The 18,530-nt window shown below is 48.0% G+C and overlaps 1 protein-coding gene across 1 annotated transcript; it reads right to left on the reverse strand.

Moving 5' to 3' along the window:
• Positions 1-853: 853 nt before the first annotated feature.
• CDCP2 (CUB domain containing protein 2) lies at positions 854-16,201 on the reverse strand. Its single transcript, XM_078155802.1, is given in 7 exon segments — positions 854-1,034; positions 1,036-1,226; positions 2,109-2,287; positions 7,024-7,377; positions 12,444-12,779; positions 14,131-14,478; positions 16,150-16,201. Coding segments are annotated over 7 exon segments (1,596 nt in total). The 3' UTR covers positions 854-898.
• Positions 16,202-18,530: the final 2,329 nt, after the last annotated feature.

Consider the following 18,530-nt stretch of genomic DNA (forward strand, 5'->3'; position numbering starts at 1 on the left):
CCTGATGCTCCCTAGAGTCCTTTTACTGAATCTCCGGTCTCTCTGCACCTCCACTGATATTTTCTTTGTTTTATATTTCCCTACACAGCTGCCGAACTATACCCCTGCCAGAGGCCATGGAACCACTGATTTAAAGCTGGAAGAGATCTCCTCCTTTTACAGACGAGGCAACTGAGGCCCAGGGGGAGGGAGGAACTTGCCCATGGTCCCGAAGGTCACAAGAGGCAGAGCTGGGATTCAGATCCAGGGGGCCTGTTTTCAACAGCACTGCACTCGCTGCCTAAGGTAGTGGAAGGCCAGGGCTGGCGGCTTTTCTGAGCTTGTATTCCCATAACTGTGCCCAGCACAGTTTGTTGACTGGAGCTGAATTGAATTGGATCCTAAGGTCCCTCTTGAATCTGACATCTTCTGCCCTAAGGTCCCTTCCAGCTCTGACATCCAGTGTCCGAAGATTCCTCCTCGATTTAACCTTCTTTGTTCTAAGGTTCCTTCCAACTTTGATAATCTATGTTTTAAGTTTTCTCTCAGCTGAAAGGCCAGCTCTGACATCACCTGTTCTAAGGCCCCTCCCAGCCCTGACATTCTCTGTTCTAAGGGCCCTCTCAGCTCTGGCATTCTCTGATCTAAGGCCCCTCCCAGCTTTCACATTCCCTGTTCTGAGCTCCCTCCCAGCCCTGACATTCTCTGTTCTAAGGCCCTTTCCAGCTCTGACGTCTTCTGTTCTAAGGCCCCTTCCAGCTCTGCCATTGTAACATGCTACGTCCCATGGTTCCTGACTGTCCTAATGTGTTACCCTCTCATCGGTCAGGTCCATCCCTGAGCTCTGGGTGGGCCAAGCAGCAGCATCCCCAGCTTCTTCATTCTTCCTTCTCCATGCCTTCCCCTCTCCCTACCATGATCACAACAACCCCAGCCCTACAATGGCAATGACCATGAGGATTCCAGCCAGGACACAGATGGCCAGGAAGACGATGTCACTGGTGTCCTGGGTCACGCTGATCCCCAGCTGCCCTTGTGCCTTAGCCTCTGCCTTGAGGTGGGGCTTCCAGCAGGTGCTCAGCACTGCCGTAGGGACCCAGCCAGCTAGAGCCAGACAGCAAGTGCACCCAGGCCTCCTTCTTCCGGGGTTCACAGCGTAGCTCGTACTCATGGATGTCTTCCTGTCCAACCACACCCGAGAAGTCAATGTACAGGATGCTGACGATCACAGCCGTGTTGTTCCTCTTCTGTAAAACCAATCCAGAGTCCCAGAGCTGGATCTAAGGGCTGGACTCCCCTGAATGAGTGGGCCCTACCATCTATATTATCTGGGAGACAGGGGGTTGCCTATATCACCCCTGTCTCATTTCCAGTCCTGGCCCAGATGCTCTCTCCCCAGCTCCTCTGCTGGCCCACCCCAAATCCAGGGACTGAGCTATCCCCATCTCCCAGGATAAAGGCCTAGCAATGGACTGCCCGGCTGACCTGGCTATGACCACTCACACTGAACAGTACTTTTGGTGACCAAGACAACTGCGGTCAGCCAGTGGGGAGAGATCAGGAGGTGTGTGGAATCTGCTGAGCAATTCACTAGAATGACACACTCTTAGTCATGGAGCTTTGAAATCTTAGAAACCATAGGGTCTTAGATGTATAGAATCACACAACTCTCAACATCTAATCATGGAATCAGAGGCTGCTCTAGACAGAGACCTGTAGTCATAGAATATCAAACATTAGAGCTAGAACAGCAAAACTAGAAGGAACCTTCGAGCACAGAACATTGGAGCTGGAAGGATCTCAGAATATAGGCTGTGAGGATTTTGGAAGATAAAATCAAAGCATTTTTTAACCATCGCCTTCTGGAACATAAAGTTATAGAATCTCAGATTTCAAGAGGACCTTAAAGGTCAGGGAACCCAACCCCCGTTCCTCCTGCTCCCTAGAGTTTCATGGGAGGGTAGTTGGCCCTAGGCCTAGTTCCTTCCCTTTTTTTGTTTTTAATAGGTATTTGGAGGGGTTTGGGGGAGAGCTCAAGCAAGTCACTGCTTTCACTCTGCCATCTTGGCTCCGCCCATTCCTAACCTTTCTTAATGCTCCGGGAGCCCCTTTCTCACTAGGCTTCTTACCTGGGATTCGGTGCCACAAGTATCAAACCGGGCCTGGATTCTGAAGTGGTCACCAACCACCTGGGCTGGGCAGCTCCGGCTTCCCAGGTAGATCTGGCTCCGATCCAGCTGAGCCAGTGACTGAACCGAGATCTGGATCTGGAAGTCGGTACGGGTGCAGCTGACGTTCATGGGGACCACTGAGAACAGAGGAGTGGCCAGGATCAGTGGGGCCCGCTAGGGCCGAGAGCACAGGAAAAATGTATCTGAACAAAAAGAGCCATGCTCCGGGGCTCAGGGGCCCAGGCTTCCAGTCCTCCCTCTGACTCTGCCTGTTACGGTCCTGGGGCCTCAATGATCTCATTTGTACAATGAAGGGATTGCACCAGAGGACCTCTGAGGCCCTTTACAGCTCTGAATCAAGGAGCATTTATTAAGCACCTACTATGTGCCAAGCACTTTATAAATATTATCTCATTTATTGTCCCCATTTTACAGATGAGGCTCAGAGAGGCTAAGGGATATTCACCTAGGTTACACAGCTAATAAATGTTTGAGAGATTTCAGAGACCATTTAGTCTAACCCCCTGAATCTTTCCTCCAGGGCCACATTCCTTCCCTACCTCTCTGTGGGTCTCTTCTGGGGGGGACTCTCTGCCTCTGCATTCATTTGCTCCCCAAAAAACTGGCCTTCACCATAGCAACTGTAAGGGATGGAGAAGGAGGTAGGGTGGGAGGGAGCTCTAATCCTCTCTTCAGGTGTGTTAACCACGGAAGGGCTTCCCACACAATAACAGTGGAAAGAGACATCGTCTCCCAAGGTCTGGCTCTGGGGTCCTTCCTCAGCTTTTTCTTCTGTTGGGCCAGCTGACCTTGGGGACCTTCTGGCATCGGCCCTCTATATTCTTCTGTGGCATGTTCTAACATTCTGCGCTGAGTTCTAACATTCCATATTTGTACTGATTTTCCTGTGCCCAGTCTCTTCTTCACTCAAATCCACCCTCCACACACATCAAACTGACATCCCTAAAGTGCGTATTTGACCACATCACTCTGTTCTCAAGAAACTTCTATGGCTCCCTATTCCTGTAGGGAAAAAAACCACAGTCAGATTGCTCAGCCTTCTGCCATAGGTTCCTACCTATCTTTCCTATGATTTCATATCACTCCCTTTCATTCACTCTTTATTCTACTCACCAGTTAGAAGCTTCGCACACATGACACTGCTTCATTTCCTCTCCTATCTCTAGGCCTTGGTATAAACTGTGCCCCATGCCTAGAATGCTCTTTTTTCTCACCTCTACAACACAGAATCCCTGGCTTCCTTCCAAGCTTCCTTCACAGCTTGGGTACCACCTCCCACTCTTGAGACTTTCCTCATTCCCCTACTTGTTACTCTCTCTCTCTCTCTCTCTCTCTCTCTCTCTCTCTCTCTCTCTCTCTCCCCTCCTCCTCTCCCTCCCTCCTTCCCTCTTCCCTCCTCCCCCCCTCCCTCCCTCCTCTCCTCTCCTCTCTCTCTGTGTCTTTCTCAATTACTTTGGTTGTAAACTATGTGCCAGGCACTATCCAAGGTGCTGGGGATACAGAGGATACAAAGATAATTGAAGTAGTCCTTTCCCTTGTGAAGCTTACATTCTATCAGCAAGGAAAGTGGATCTGGGTTCAATCCTACCTCTGATGCCCACTCCCAGGGGGCCCTTCCCATCCCTGGCCCTCAGTTTCCTCATCTATAAAGAGTTTTGGGCTCAAAGGCCTCTGAAATCCCTTGTCTCTAGATCTGGGATCCTCTTGAGCCCTCTGTCCTAATGTTCTTTGTTCTAAGGTCCCTTCTAGCTCTGACATTCTAAGGTCTCTTGCAGGTCTAATAGTCTACAGCAGTGGATTTAACATTGTGTTCAAACACCAAGTTCCCTTCCTGTTCTAACACTGTCTGAGTTGATGTTTCAGGCTCCCAATGTGGAGTCACTGAAAGCAGGCTCCCCCAAGGCCATTTTCTAGTGAGGAGGGAAGGCAGGAGTGTAAATCAGGGCTGCTGCCCAGTTCGAAGCTGCCATGATGATGGGGAGGACACAGTGGAGGCTGTAAATCCCATAGGCCTCCAGGCAACAAAGGCTGACATATTTCTAAAGCTTTGCCTGACAGAAAGAGCCTGTTGCTGGCACCAGAAATCTAGTCCTTTCCTCTCTCTACTGCCTGCCTGGCCCCAAACAGCCAAAGCACATGTCCTCCCCCACCAATCCACACACCCTTTTGTTGTAAGACCTGAAAGGGAAGAAGGTATAGAAAGAAAATGTATCTTCAAGGCCAGGAAGGGGATTTGTGGAGGAAACTCCAACGTCTTTATGGTCTGAGCAATAATAAAACTCTGAATCCCCAAATAGCTCCCTACTTTTCCTAAAGTTATGTAGAATGGATGCTCCTTGAGGACAGGAACTCTGTTTTGTCTTTGTATTCCCCAGCACCTAGCATAGCATGTGACATTAGTGGGTGGGCTTAACAATCCCACTCACCACAGCAGCTCTTCCAAACCCTTATGTCCCTCCCCAAACCTTCCATGGCTCCCTCTTCCCCCATCTTCTCAGCTGAGAACCTGACTTCATATTTTACCGAAAAAATTGAGACATGTGACATGAGCTCTTTCTTCTCCCACCTCTTCATGTCCCATCATTTGGGGGCCTTCTGCTGCTTCATCCAGGTCTTGCCCTCTGTTCTATGTTCCTTGGTGATGACTTCAGTTCCCATGGATTCAATTATCATCATTATACAGGTGACTCTCAGTTCTATTTATCCAACCCTAACAGATTTTTCAACCTATAGACTCAGATCTCTAATTGACTCAGACATCACAAATTCATTTTAAACTCAACATGTTCAAAACTGACCTCTTCCCTTCTGCTCCCTCCCAATCCTTCCCCTCTTCTTAACATCCTTATACTGTGAAGGGTACCACTATCTTCCAATTCACCAAGGCTCACAACCCAAGTGTCATCTTCTACTCCTTTCTCTCCTCCCCCATCTACAATCTGTTGACAAATCCTGTCAATTTTACCTTGGTAACATTTCTCACCCTTTGCTAGTCTGGTCCTGAGCCCCTCTGTAGCTGGCCAGGATTCAAAGCCTATTCAGCTTGGTCAGGCCCAGTGAAGCTTTGGTTCCTCTGATGTGGCTTGGGAGAACCCAAGGTTACCTCCATACCACAATGGGGTACCTGAATATCATGTTAGTTGGAAGCTAAATCTAATAAGATGAAACTAAATAGGGATGAATTTGAAATTCTATATCTGGTTTCAAAAGATTGATTTCATGAGTATAAGATGGGGAGGCAAGGCTAGCAAAAGTTTATATGAAAAAGATCTGAGGGGATTAGTGGACTACAAGCTAAGCCAGTAGTATGACAGGGTAATGAAAATCACATACAATCTTACATCTTAGCCTTTATTAAGAATAGCATCATCTTCAGAACAATGGCAATAGCTTTTTGTTGTACACCCTGTCCTGCCCAAAGCACGTTCAGAGCAGTATGGTGTTCTATTCTGGATGCTACATTTTAGGAGGGATATTGCTAAGATGTGAGCATATTCCTATTCATTCTCTTGGCCATGGCTGCTTCAGAGAGCATGAGGGTCTCAGGCAGCAAAGAGGAGCAGTGTGACGTGGCAAGAGAGCTGACCATGGCCTCATGAAACGGAGGTTCAAGGGAAACACAAGTTTCCCACAGGTTTCCCACCTGTTTAAGACTTCATAGGATAGTTACCTATCTGAATTGGAAGAAGAGAATGGGGAAGGGGGGATGGGAAATGGGTTGAGGCAGGAATGCCAGTGAAATACATGTCCAGACTAAAAAATATCCAAACACCAAAAAAGATGGAAAAAAAAGCATCTCAGAATCAGTCCAATGGAGACAACAGAGCATAGACTAAGATATTGAATAGTATCTTGGTTTTGATAATGTCATCAGTGTCTTTAGATGAGAAAGTTGTGTGCAATTTATAATTGTGCCCATATGTTGGGGTTCTGCTGGTCTGTTCAACCTCTTTTAGGAGGTAAAATTGTTGATTTTAGTTCCACAATGATTCTCAAGTTCACCCTCTTCTCTCCTCTTACATCACCACCATCTTAGGTCAGACCCCCATCACCTCCTGCCTAGACAATTCTAACAGCCTCCTCATTGGTCCCCTGGCCTCAAGTTCCTCCCCATTCTAATCCATCTTACTCTCAGGGGACCAAGTGACTTTACAAGCTCTGGTCAGAGCTATCCCTCTCTACTCGATAAATTCTAATTGCTCCCTCACACTTCCAGGATCAAATATAAACTCCTCTATTTTGGATTTTGAAACTCTTCCCAAACTAGTTCCAATCGACCTTTCCAGTCTTATTAGACATTACTCCTTTCAAGCACTCTGCCATCTAGCCATACCATCCTGTTCTTCACACAAATACTCCATCTCCTATCTACATGTCTTTGTCCAGGCTGTATATCATGTCTCCCTCCTCCCCTCAGCCTCTCAGAATTCTCTTTCCAAGCCATCTTCAACATGAAGCCTCTTCTGATCTCTTCCACTGTTAGGACCCTCCCCCACAAAATCATCTTGTATTCATACACTTGCGTGAAAATGTTGTCTTCCCTGAGAGAATATAAGCTCCTTGATGGCAGGGCTTATCTTTGCTTTCTCTTTGTAACCCTGCAGTGACTGGAGCATAGTAAGTCCTTAATAAATGCCTGTTGATTGATTGATTGAAGGACAGTGAATCAGAGCATTCTAAGAGCATTTTAAAGAGAGGTGTCCTCCCAGAGATTTTCAGAAAGCACTGCCATGGTGAGTGGGAGAAGGAGCTACTAGGGGAAGCCATTAGCCAGAGGAAGAATGGTTAAGTCCTAGATTTGGCCCCTTCTCCTCTAACCCTGCCCAGTAGTTCAGGATGGGCCCGTACTAACCTCCAATATAGGCCACAGAGAAGCCGCGTTTGGCCGTGTTGCGGTCTGTGTGCAGGACAAGCAGAAGCTGGTTGTAGCTGGACATGATGGGCGCTGGCACCTCCCGCCCACACCACGTCCCCAGCAGGGAGGCGGCCTCACTGGCTCCATCAAAGGCCGCCAGGTGGTCAAAGTCACAGCTGTTGGTTAGCACGTTTCTCCCTTCTAGATCCAGATCCAGGAAAAATACCTTGATCCGGTAGCCCGAAGGCATCTGAATAGTCCAATGGCACCGGATGTTGTTGGGGTAGGAGTTGGGATACTGAGGACTAGAGAAATTGCCTTTTATGGCCATGTAAACCTCCTGGCATTCCCCTGGGTGGGAAGGAAGAACAACAGTAATGTCACCATGGGAAGGACATGAGAAGGAGCCAAGGCAGTTGCCAGGGTATGCTGTTTGTCTCCCAAATCTTCTGCTACAGACACTAATGTGGCATTAAAAACATTATTCATGGGTGATGGTGCTATACCCACCAATGAAAAGGGATTGGTGAAACTGATCATAAGAAGCAGGCTTAACGTCAACTGCAGTTCTGTGTTCCTGATTCCACATTAGTGGGTGTTACATGGAACATGAAAGGATTCTCGTTCTCGTTCTCTCTCTCTCTCTCTCTCTCTCTCTCTCTCTCTCTCTCTCTCTCTCTCTCTCTTTTTCCCTTCCTCTTCTTCTTCCTGTCTCTCTTGTCTCTCTCTCTCTCCCCCTGCCCTCCCTCCTTCCCTTCCTCCTTCTGTCTCTCTGTCTTTATCTCTCTCTGTCTGTCTCTCTCCTCCCTCTTTTTCTGTCTCAGAGCAGCTGAAAACATTGTGACTTGTTTTAATGAAAATCTCATCTTTCAGAAGGTTGGAGAAACCCCTGGAGGCCCTGCTGGTCTGGACCTAATTCTGACTAGCCAGCAGATGTGATGGGGACTTTGGAGACAAGGGAACCCTCTGTCACAGAATTTGTGATTGACAAGGTGAGGAAGGCTGGGCACAGTCTGACTGGGAGAAAGCCATTTTCACATGGTTGGAGAAAGGATAGTTAGAACTTAATGACATAATATTTTGCAAGAGAAGTTGATCACAGAGGGATGGGAAGCACTTAACCAGGAAATTCTAGAAGCATGGTGGAAATGAGTCTGATGAGGAAGAAAAGGGGCAATCTGCTAATGAGACCAATATGGACGTACAAGGAACACAGGGATTAGCTGAGATTATTTTTTTAAGCCAGGGTGTCCCTATTACAGCCAGGCTGGAAGTTCAGTGGCCACTCATAGGCCTGACCCGCCCCCCCCCATCAGCGTGGAAGCTTTGACAGACTCTGATTTCCATCTGAGCCACATAACCTCTCTTGAGGTAGCTTGGTGCTCCTCCACCCTGAGGCTCCCCATAGTGGGGCCAGACAGTGCAGACACCCCATTAGTTTTAGTCCTACTGTAGCTCAGAAATCCCCAATGTATACAGTCCTCCAGCCACAGCTTCCCCTAGCCAATCAGTCAACTAGCATTTATTTAGCACCTACTATGTGCCAAGGGGCAGTTAGGTGGCACAGTGGATAGAGCACTGAGCTTGGACTCAGGAAGACTCATCTTCCTGAGTTCAAATCTGTCCTCAGACACTTACTAGCTGTGTGGCCCTGGGCAAGTCACTTCACCCTGTTTGCCTTAGTTTCCTCATCTGTAAAAGGAGCTGGAGAAGGACATGGCCAACCAGCCCAGTTTCTCTGCCAAGTGGGGTCAGGAAGAGTTGGACATGCTTGAAATGATTCGACAACACTAGCATGTGCCAAGGCACTGTGCTAGAGGCTGGAGAAGGTCACAGTCTAAAGGGGGGGAATGCACAAATAACTGCCTATAGAGCAGGAAAAGACAGAGGCTGCAGGTGTGAGCTCCCACATATGACCCCGTGCAGGTGACAAAAAGTGTCCCTAGAGGATGGCAAGAAAGAGAGATGATGGGGGAGCAGCCTTGTGTCCTCACAATGTCACACTGAGGAAGGCCTCCAGTCTGCCTGTCAGCCCCTATGGCAGGTTTACCAGAGGATATGGACAAGAGGGGCACATGAAGGGCGGGACTGGAAGTAATGCAACCTGCACCACTGGAGGGCACACACTGAGCAGTGTCCTCCCCAATCCATCAGAATCACTGAGTACAAAAGGGGGAAACAAGAACATCTAGCTGAGGATGACTATGGAAGCATGGCGCCATTGTGCAAGCAGAGGTTCATGGGATGCATCTGCCAATGAATGCTTAGGACAACAGACTTGTCTGCCAGGCAGTCTGTCACTAAGCATTTATTAAGTGCCTACTATGTGCAGACTCTGTGCTGAGCTCTGGGGATACAAGGAAAGATTTTTTAAAAGTTCCCGCCCTCAAGAAGTCTAATGGGAGAGACAGCATGCAAACAACTACAAATAAACGAGACACAAATACAGGGTAAATTGGTCATAACCTCAGAGGGAAGGCACTAGCCTGAAGACAGACCTAAGAAGACTTCTTGCAGAAAGTCAGACCTGAGCTGACTTGAAAGAAACCAGGGAAGCCAGGAGGCAGAGATGAGGAGAGAGAGCATTCCAGCCAGGGCAAATACCCAGAGTCTGGAGATGGTGTGCCATGTGAGAGGAGCAGAAAGGAAGCCAATGTCACTGGACAGCAGAGTACTTGGGATGAGGGAGTTGGGTGTAAGAAGACCAGAAATTGAAAGGGGCCAGGAAAAGACAAGGATGAAGGAAGGACTAGGGCTGTTAGTTGAGGTGGATGGAATGATGGGAATGGATGAGATGAGAAGGCCAAGTGACTACATTCTCATTTGACTCTGTCCTCTCTTCCAAAAGACAATGTGGTCTAGGAGATAGAAAGCTGGCCTCAAAGTTAGAAGCATGTGGGTTCAAAACTCACCTCTGACATATATTGGCTTAGTGACCTTGACCAAGTCCTTTAACTTTTTAGTGCTCTAGACAATGGTCTAAGACTCTAAGTTGCAGAGAATGTGCAACCTGCATTGGTGGAGGGAGTTTCCTCTTCTGAGAGTTCCCTGTAGCAATGAAATAGTGGGTCTAGTCCCTTACCTCTTTCTCTTCCAAGGAGAATGAACTTTGGAACAAGATTGATAGAATAAAAATGATTGCAGACCCAAGCAGAAGAGTGAGGAGACAGTGGGCAAGCACCTAATTCCTCTCAATGAGTTCTGGGTACCAGCCTGGATGAACTATGTGTAAGGTTCCTGAAAGAAATGGCAAATATGATGGCTGAGACTTGGTCAATAGTGTTTGGAAGATTTGGGAGAATAGGAGAATGTGTTGCAGCACCAGAGAAAGGGAATTGTCCTGATTTTCCAAAAAAGGGAATGGGGGTGGGGCAGCTAGGTGATGCAGTAGATACAGCACCAGCCCTGGAGTCAGGAGGACCTGAGTTCAAACCCAGCCTCAGACACTTCCTAGCTGTGTGACCCGGGGCAAGTCACTTAACCCTAACGGACTCCAAAAAGCGGGGGGGAATAGGGGAGAGGGTGCAAAACTGTAGGCTGGTGAGCCTGATTTCAATTCTTACAAAAGTCTAGAAGTCATTGTTAAGGAGACAGTCTGTGAGTGCTCACAAAGAAAGGAATGATCACAAGGAATCAGCAAGACTTTATCAAAGGCAAGTCACATCAGAACAACCTCACTGTCTTTTCTAACAGGTCACTAGATGGGTAGGCTGGGGAATGCTGTGGGCGTGGGGCTGTAAAAGAATTCACTGGTGGGAAGAGCTATTCAATTGGACATATCTTTTGTCTCAAAGACCCCTTTGCCAGAATTATGCCCCAAGGATATTATCAGCAGCAAGGAAAGACTTGTCCACACACCAATTTCATAGTTGCATTATCCAGCATAACAAAAAGCTGGAAATAAAACCTGTGTCCAACATTTAAGGAATATGTAAATAAAACTGGCTATAATGGAACACTATTGTCATAGAATAAATGATGAATATAAACAATTCAGGGCAGTCTACTCTGGTTGAAAAATCATTGGGGGGGGGGCAGCTAGGTGGCATAATGGATAGAGCACCGGCCCTGAAGTCAGGAGACCTGAGTTCATATCTGTCCTCAGACCAAACACTTAACACTTACAAGCTGTGTGACCGTGGGCAAGTCACTTAACCCAAATTGCCTAAAACAAAACAAAACAAAACAACCCCCCCAAAAAAAACAAAACAAAAAAAACAAAAGAAAAATCATTGATGGGTTAATTCCAATTTGGAAGATGTCTCTAGTGAACTGCTCTAGGGATCTGTAATCAGACCAATTCTATTTAACCTGTCTATCTATGACTTGCATGAAGGCATAGAATGTCCATTTATTAAATTTGCAGATGACCTGATGCTAAGAAGGTGCTATCATGATGGATGACTGGGTCAGGATCCAAAGAGATCTCAGAAGGTGAGAAAAGCAGGCCAAATTTTTTTTTTTTTGCAAGGCAATTGGGGTTAAGTGACTTGCCCATGGTCACACAGCTAGTAAGTGTCAAGTGTCTGGTCTGAGACTAGATTTGAACTCAGGTCCTCCTCATTCCAGGGCTCTATTAAAGTGGGCCAAATCAAACAAGATGAAGTTTAATAACAAACATAAAGTTCTGCATTTGGATTGGAAAAATTAACTGCACAAGTACCAGATGGAGAGATGTGGCTAGACTGTAGTTCCTCTGAAGATGATCTGTAGGTCTTGGTAGACTACAAATTTGATATGAGTCAGGTGTAACATGGTAGATAAAAAGCAAACAAACCCCACATTTTAGCAGAAAGAGATAGGTCCATTATACTCTCCCCTGGTCAGATCACATAGGGAGTATTGTACTCTGGTTGCTACAATTCAGGAAGGTCATACACACATTGGAGTGCATCCAGAAGACAGAAGGAGACTCGCAAATGTGCTCAATGAAGGCTGGGTGAAGAACAAGGGATGTCTATCTTGAAAAACAGAAGACTTAGGGTAGATGTGATAAATGTTTTCAAGTCTCTGAATAGAAAACTCAAGAAGTTGGGCGTGGTCTAGGCCCAGAGGAAGGAAGTAGGAACCATTGAGGTTTGATGTGATGAAAAAATCCCTAGCAATTAGAGCCATGTATGAGTAGACCAGAGGAAGGATGAGTTCCCCCTTCTTGGTGATCTTTAAGATGGCCAATTGTCAGGCATGGGGATTCCTGCTCACCTATTGTTCAGACTAAATGATCTCTTTCAACCAGGAAACTCTGGGATTGGGAGCCCATCTGGGAGAGCTGGTAGCCCTTAGGGATTAAAGAATGCATGGGGATAGTTCTGTGTGTGTGAGAGATCTCCCCAGAGCCCCATAACATTCCCAGGAAGCAGGCAGATCACTGACACCTGTTCTGCCTTCTCCTTCCCCCACACGCTGAGGCCTCCTACCTGAGAAGTAGTAGGCCTTGAAGCCTCGGCCGGCGATGTTGAAGTCAGACTTGAACACCACCTGAACCTCTCGGCCGAGGGACACCAGGTCAGGCGGCTTGGTGCTGCCACAGTAATGGCTGCCCCGGCCAGGGCCTGCCCCCTCAATAATGGCCACATAATCATAGTTACAGGCTTGGTCACTCTCCACCTGGAAGTCGGCAAACACCAGCTTGATGGTGGAAGATCCAGACGCTCTGATAACCCAGTGGCACTCTGCATTGTTGGGGTAGCTGCTGGGGTACTCTGGGCTGGTGATCACTCCAGAGAGGCCAGTGAGGACCCCACCACATGTGTCTGCAAGAGAACCAAGCCGGCTGTCACCCAGTATGCAGAGGGGTGCACACAGCCCCTGCACTTACTTGCTTCCTAGGGTCCGGGACAGAGCATCACAAACGGGCCTTTGTCAGCCATGCCCAGCACCGCCCTGACTCCCACCATGCAGACAGGCGACAAAGACACTTGCTAAAATCTCTCCCTGCCACCACTCGAAAAATGGTGCCCGCAAAGGATCTAGCAAGTATAGCAGGAGAGGGGAAGCACAAATCCAGCCAGCAGGGAAGGATTCCATGCAGAGAAAGGAAAGCAGCTGGGGCAGGTTCTCTGCAGCTAATAGCCACCCCCCAGCCCCACCCTGAGCACACACTCCATAAATCATTAGCTTGTAAAATTTAGGAGAGGATTATCAGTCTCCAGATGGAAAGACCACAGAGGTTATCTAGTCGAAGTCTCTCCATTTTACAGAAGAGGAAACCGAGGCCCAGAGTAGTTACACCACTTGCCTGAGGTCACCAGGTAATAAGTGGTGAGGTACCACTTGGTCATATCCACTCTATCCATCCCCATCTTCTCACCTCGTTTGTGTGCCAGGCTTGGAGAGGGGCTCAGCCCCAGCTAAACCGGGGGCAGTGGCCACTGAGAAGGACCAGAAGGGTCCATTCCCCCCATGATAAACCCAATATTGCAGACAGGTGCCTGAAGCCTCCTTTCCGGAGATGTTTCAGGAGACACACCATCATCTTATTCAGTCTTCCCCTGAAAAAGGCAGGGCTTGTTGTCTGAGGTCCAGAGAGGGTTAATCACTTGGACTAAATCAGGCAGATACGATCCCCATTTCACAGAGAGGGAAACTGAGGACAAGATGTAAGAAGAGACCTGGCTAATATCACATGGGTAGAAAAGTGGGATTTGAACCCAGGTTCACAGGCTCATTGACCTAGCCTGGAAGGAGCCTCAGAGGTCATCTGGTCAAACCCACTTTATTTTGTAGATGAGAAAAGTGGGTCCCAGCAAAGTTAACTCAATTGCCCAGAGTTGTGCAGGTAGTAATTATCACAGCTGGGAAGTGATTCCTGGTCTAAGGTCCTACCTCTTCCACCCCTCCCTTTCTGACCCTGAGGGGTCCCTTAGCTTCCTTCTCTCACCTGAACTCCCTCCAGTCATCCCCTGACCTTTCTTGTCACCCTCTGACCTTCCTGGTCACCCCCTGACTTTCCCAGTCACCCTCTGACCTTCCTGGTCACCCCAACCTTTCTTGTTACCCCCGATCTTCCCAGTCACCCTCTGACCTTTCTGGTCACCCCCTGACCTTCCCAGTCACCCCCTGACCTTCCCAGTCACCCTCTGACCTTCTGGGTCACCCCCTGACCTTTCCTGTAGCCTGCTAAGAAGCCCCAGCTGGCCACGTGCTTGTCCGAGTGGAAGATGACAGACATGATGTGCCAGGAGGAGGTGAAGGGGGGTGGGCGGCTCTGGCCACAGAACTGCCCCAGCAGGTTGCCCTCATCGCCAGAGGCCCCGTTGTAGATTTTCAGATAGTCATAGCCACAGGTGTCGTGGTACTCCAGGTCAAAGGCGTGGAAGGTGAGCAGGATCGAACTGCCCTCGGCCACCACGATAAGCCAGCTGCACTCCGTGTCATAGGGGTAGAGCCCTGGGAAATTGGGGCTGGAGAAGTTGCCTGAAGGCCCAGAGAGCACCCCACCACACTTGATGCCTGGGATGAGAACAGACCACAAAGAAAGCATTTCTATAGGGCAGAGGTGAGGTGGGGGAGGGCAGTTCTCACTTTACAAAGTCCTCAGGAGCTGTGGAGCACCACAGAACCCTAGCTCGAGGGCCAGAAGGGACCTTCAAAGCCATTTCATTTTATAGAGGAGGAAACTGAGGCCCAGTTAGGTTTAGTGACTGAACCAAGTAGTATGCAGCAGAATTGGGATTTGAATCCAGATCCTCTGGCTCCATCTCAGAGAAAGAAAGTGTTTCATCAAATCATTGAGTCTGGAATGGGCTGATTGACTCACTGGAATGATGGAATCTTGGAATTAAAGAATGAAAAAATCTCAGATTCTGGAATCGCAGATCATGTGATATTAGAATCACAGATTTTAGAACATAGATTCGCAACCATAAAATCCTAGAACCTAAGAACCTCCCGTGCATAGCATAGAACCTGGATCCCAGTAGGCACTTAATAAATGTGTATTGATCAACTGTTGACTAACTCACTGACCATACAGGACACAGCTGCAGAGAGAATTAAGCAGGCAGGACAAGAAAGGATCGGGGAGCGTGGAATGTGGACACCCTCCATCTCTTCTTCATTCAACCCTCACTCCAGTAGAGACGATGTTAGCTGAAGGCAAGAGCCATTAAACCAATCAATCAACAAGCATTTATTAAACACCTATTATACGTCAGGATCTCTGCTAAGTGCAGGGGACACAAATACAAAAGTAAAGCTGTGCCTGCCCTCAAGAAGCTTACCTTTTTTTTTTAGTGAAGATCTTTAGTGATCTAGCTAATAACAACTGTTGGTCAGAGTATTCTTGCATTTTCAAACACCAGTTAGTTTTGAAGGACAGAAGAAAAGAAAAGAAAAGAAAAGAAAAGAAAAGAAAAGAAAAGAAAAGAAAAGAAGAAAAGAAAAGAAAAGAAAAGAAAAGAAAAGAAAAGAAAAGAAAAAAAGAAAAGACCCATGCCATCCATGGAATGATGTCCAAAGGACTTGGCAGGCACTCTTTGATTTCCATCCAGAAAGATCATGAAAAGAAAGGGAGTGGGAGGGATGGGGGTGCTAAGGAGATGGCCAGGGGCAGGGGAAGCCTTTGATATGAATAGCTCTGAAAAGAAAAGAGCAAGAGGACAAGAGGGTCAGCAAAACTGGGCAAGGGGGACATTTTCTTTATAAAAGATTATCCAAAGGAAGCTTAAGATGGATGTCCAATATGCAAGGGTCCTTTGGATTCTTGCCTTCAAGGCCTACAGGGCCTTACATACTAAAGGGGAGGAAAGGTGCGCATGTGTAGACCTAGACAAAACGTATAAAGGAGGTGCAAAGTAACCTTGCAGGAGGAGAGCTGGGGGTGAGGGTGGGGTACACAGGAGCAGCAAAGCCTCCAGAAGCTGAGTTTGGAAGGAACCAGGCACTCTGATAGGCAGAGATGGGGAGGGAGAGCATCAAGGCCTGGGGACAGTTAGTACAAAGGTTTGGGGCATCTTGGGGGGAGTGAGGAGCAGAGTGTGTCAAGGGGAATAACATGTGAGACTGGAAAGGGGGGATCATTGACACCTCGAGCTTTAGAGCATGACAATGCCTCTGTTTCTGATTCTCCCATTCAATGAGTAGTTGTTAAGCCCTTCCCATGTGCCGGGCACTGTACCTTACCTGGGAATATGAACACAGAAACTTTGCTCACCTGGTAGCAGGTGTTGCACATCTCTGGTCTAATGTCTTCCTCCCAATTCTGATGTTCTGTATTCCGAGTTTATTTCTAATTTTGGCATTCCAAGTTCTAAAGCCCATCCCACCCTTAGGACACCCTATATCCTAAGGGCCCTCCCCATTCTGACATTCTTTGTTTTAAGGCCTCTTTCAGCTCTAAAATGTCTTGTTCTGAGGTTGCTTTCAGCCCTGATATTCAATGTTCTAAGGTCCCTTCCAGCTCCAAAATACTCTGTTCTGAAATCTCTTTCAGCTCTGATATTTTATGTTCTAAGGTCTCTTCCCAATCTGACATTCTCTGATATGAGGTCCTTGCCAGTGCTGACATTCCATGTTCTAAGATCCACCCAGCTCTAGTATTCTATGGGCTAGGGTCCTTCCCATCTCCAAAATGTTCATGTCTTCTAGCTCTGATAATCTGTTCTGAGGTCCCTCCTAGCTCTAAAGTTCCTCCCTCTTTCGAGGTCTCTTCCAGCCCTAATATTCTGTGTTCTAAGGTCTCTCCCCAATCTGACATCCTCTGATTTGAGGTCCTTGCCAGCTCCGACATTCCATGTTCTAAGACTCATCCCAGCTTTCATATTCTATGTTCTGAAGTCCCTTGTAGCCGCTTGGACCCTTGGCCATTGCTGACTCATAGCATTTTTGCTCTTGGCCTCGAAGGGACCTTAGAGATCATCTGGTCCAACTCATTCATTTTACACATTAGGAAACTGAGGCCTGGAGAGGTTGAGACTCACTCAAGACCATACAGGTAGCAAACAGAAGAACCAGGATTTGAACCCAAGTCTTCTGACTCCAAACCCAACATTCTTTCCTCTGCACCAATACAAAGCAAGGCATGCATAGATGAGCTCCAGCCTTCACCTCCTAAGCTTTGGGCAAGCCCACCCACAGCCCACTTTGTGCAACGTCCTCACCACCACTTCAGAGGACAAGTGACTGCCCTGCCCCAGGTAGGCTAGATGGAACAGGAGAGAGCCCCCTGAGAGGCAGGGGCTGGGACCTATGACTTTGAACCTGATTAAGAGGCTGGTGATGTGGTCTAGTAACCTGGGAGAGAACTTAGAGTCACCATCGACCCCTCTCCAACCTCAGTGCCCTCCTCTTCCCCACACTATGTTGCCTTCAGTTTTACCCCTTAAGGGGGTGCAGACCCTCTTTGTCCCTCTGCCTTGCAGAGCCATAACTAGGAATTTTAGTTTTGGGGACTAACTCAGGTATGGAGGAAGGATTGTAGTACAGGAGATTTCTTCCCAGTTGCCACTTACTCTGGGGTAGTCCAGGGGCTGCTCTACCTTCTGCTGACTGAACATGGTATGAACACGTCCTTATCTCTGGAACATCCTCATCCTGGCCCCAGAGATCCTCATGCCCTGAAGTGCCCTTCTCCCTGGGTGCTGTGCTGCCCCTTTCCCTAGGTGGATGGTGCTGCTTGGCTCCAGTGGGCAGCAGACCAGGGAATTGTCACTTTCCCTTCTGTGCATCCACAGGCTTCCGGGGACATCGCTGCCCCTCTGACTGGTCTGCACGAGCATCATCTCTAGAGCGGACCGCACCCCTTCCTGCTAGTTAGTCCAGAACTAACCTCTGGTTCATCTGGAGCGTCCCTCCCCTCCCATTAGCAGAGGACCCTGGGAGAGGCAGCGTCCTGCCCCCTCCGTGTCAGCAGCTTGAAACAAAGGCTTGGGGCGGCCTCACCCTACCTTTGGCTTCAATCAAAGTATCTTATTTATATTCCTGCCTTTTCTCCTCAAATGACCAAGAACAACATAATACATGCTGAATAAACGTTAGTGATTTTTCTGAACATCAGAAGCCAATAACAAACAGCGATGACCATAGCACCTTCTATATTGGGGGGTATAACTGCAATACCCTAGAGAGAGCCTTGGCCCAGAAGCTATTTGTAGGGTTCTCTATCCTTTTCAAAGTACTTTCATTTCCATTATCTTAACACCTCCAAATGGGAGGCTGGGAGAGTCTGAGGAGTCTCATTTTAGAGGTGAAACTTGAACACCAGAGAAAGTAATGTTTTGTCCAGGGCTATTTGCACTATAGCAGATCACCTTGAAACTCACAATGGCCATGAGGGAGCCACCCCACCCCAGAGCTGGATAATCTGGGTGCCCTAGGCTCTGCCTGAGTCCCTAGCTAACCCAATGCCCTCCTCCCTCACCCAGGGTAACAGTCTACCTTTCTTTCCATAGGCTGGCAGTCCCCCAGCCCTCAGGGCCACCACCAGGAGTAGCCAGGAGAAACTCAGGGTCCGTTTCATCTTGTTGTCCTCCGCAGGTCTGCAGAGCCAGAGGTGGGCCCTGGGA

The sequence above is a fragment of the Phascolarctos cinereus genome, unplaced genomic scaffold, assembly GCF_003287225.1.
Source record: "Phascolarctos cinereus isolate Bilbo 61053 unplaced genomic scaffold, phaCin_HiC Scaffold_5;HRSCAF=322, whole genome shotgun sequence".
Classification (NCBI taxonomy): domain Eukaryota; kingdom Metazoa; phylum Chordata; class Mammalia; order Diprotodontia; family Phascolarctidae; genus Phascolarctos; species Phascolarctos cinereus.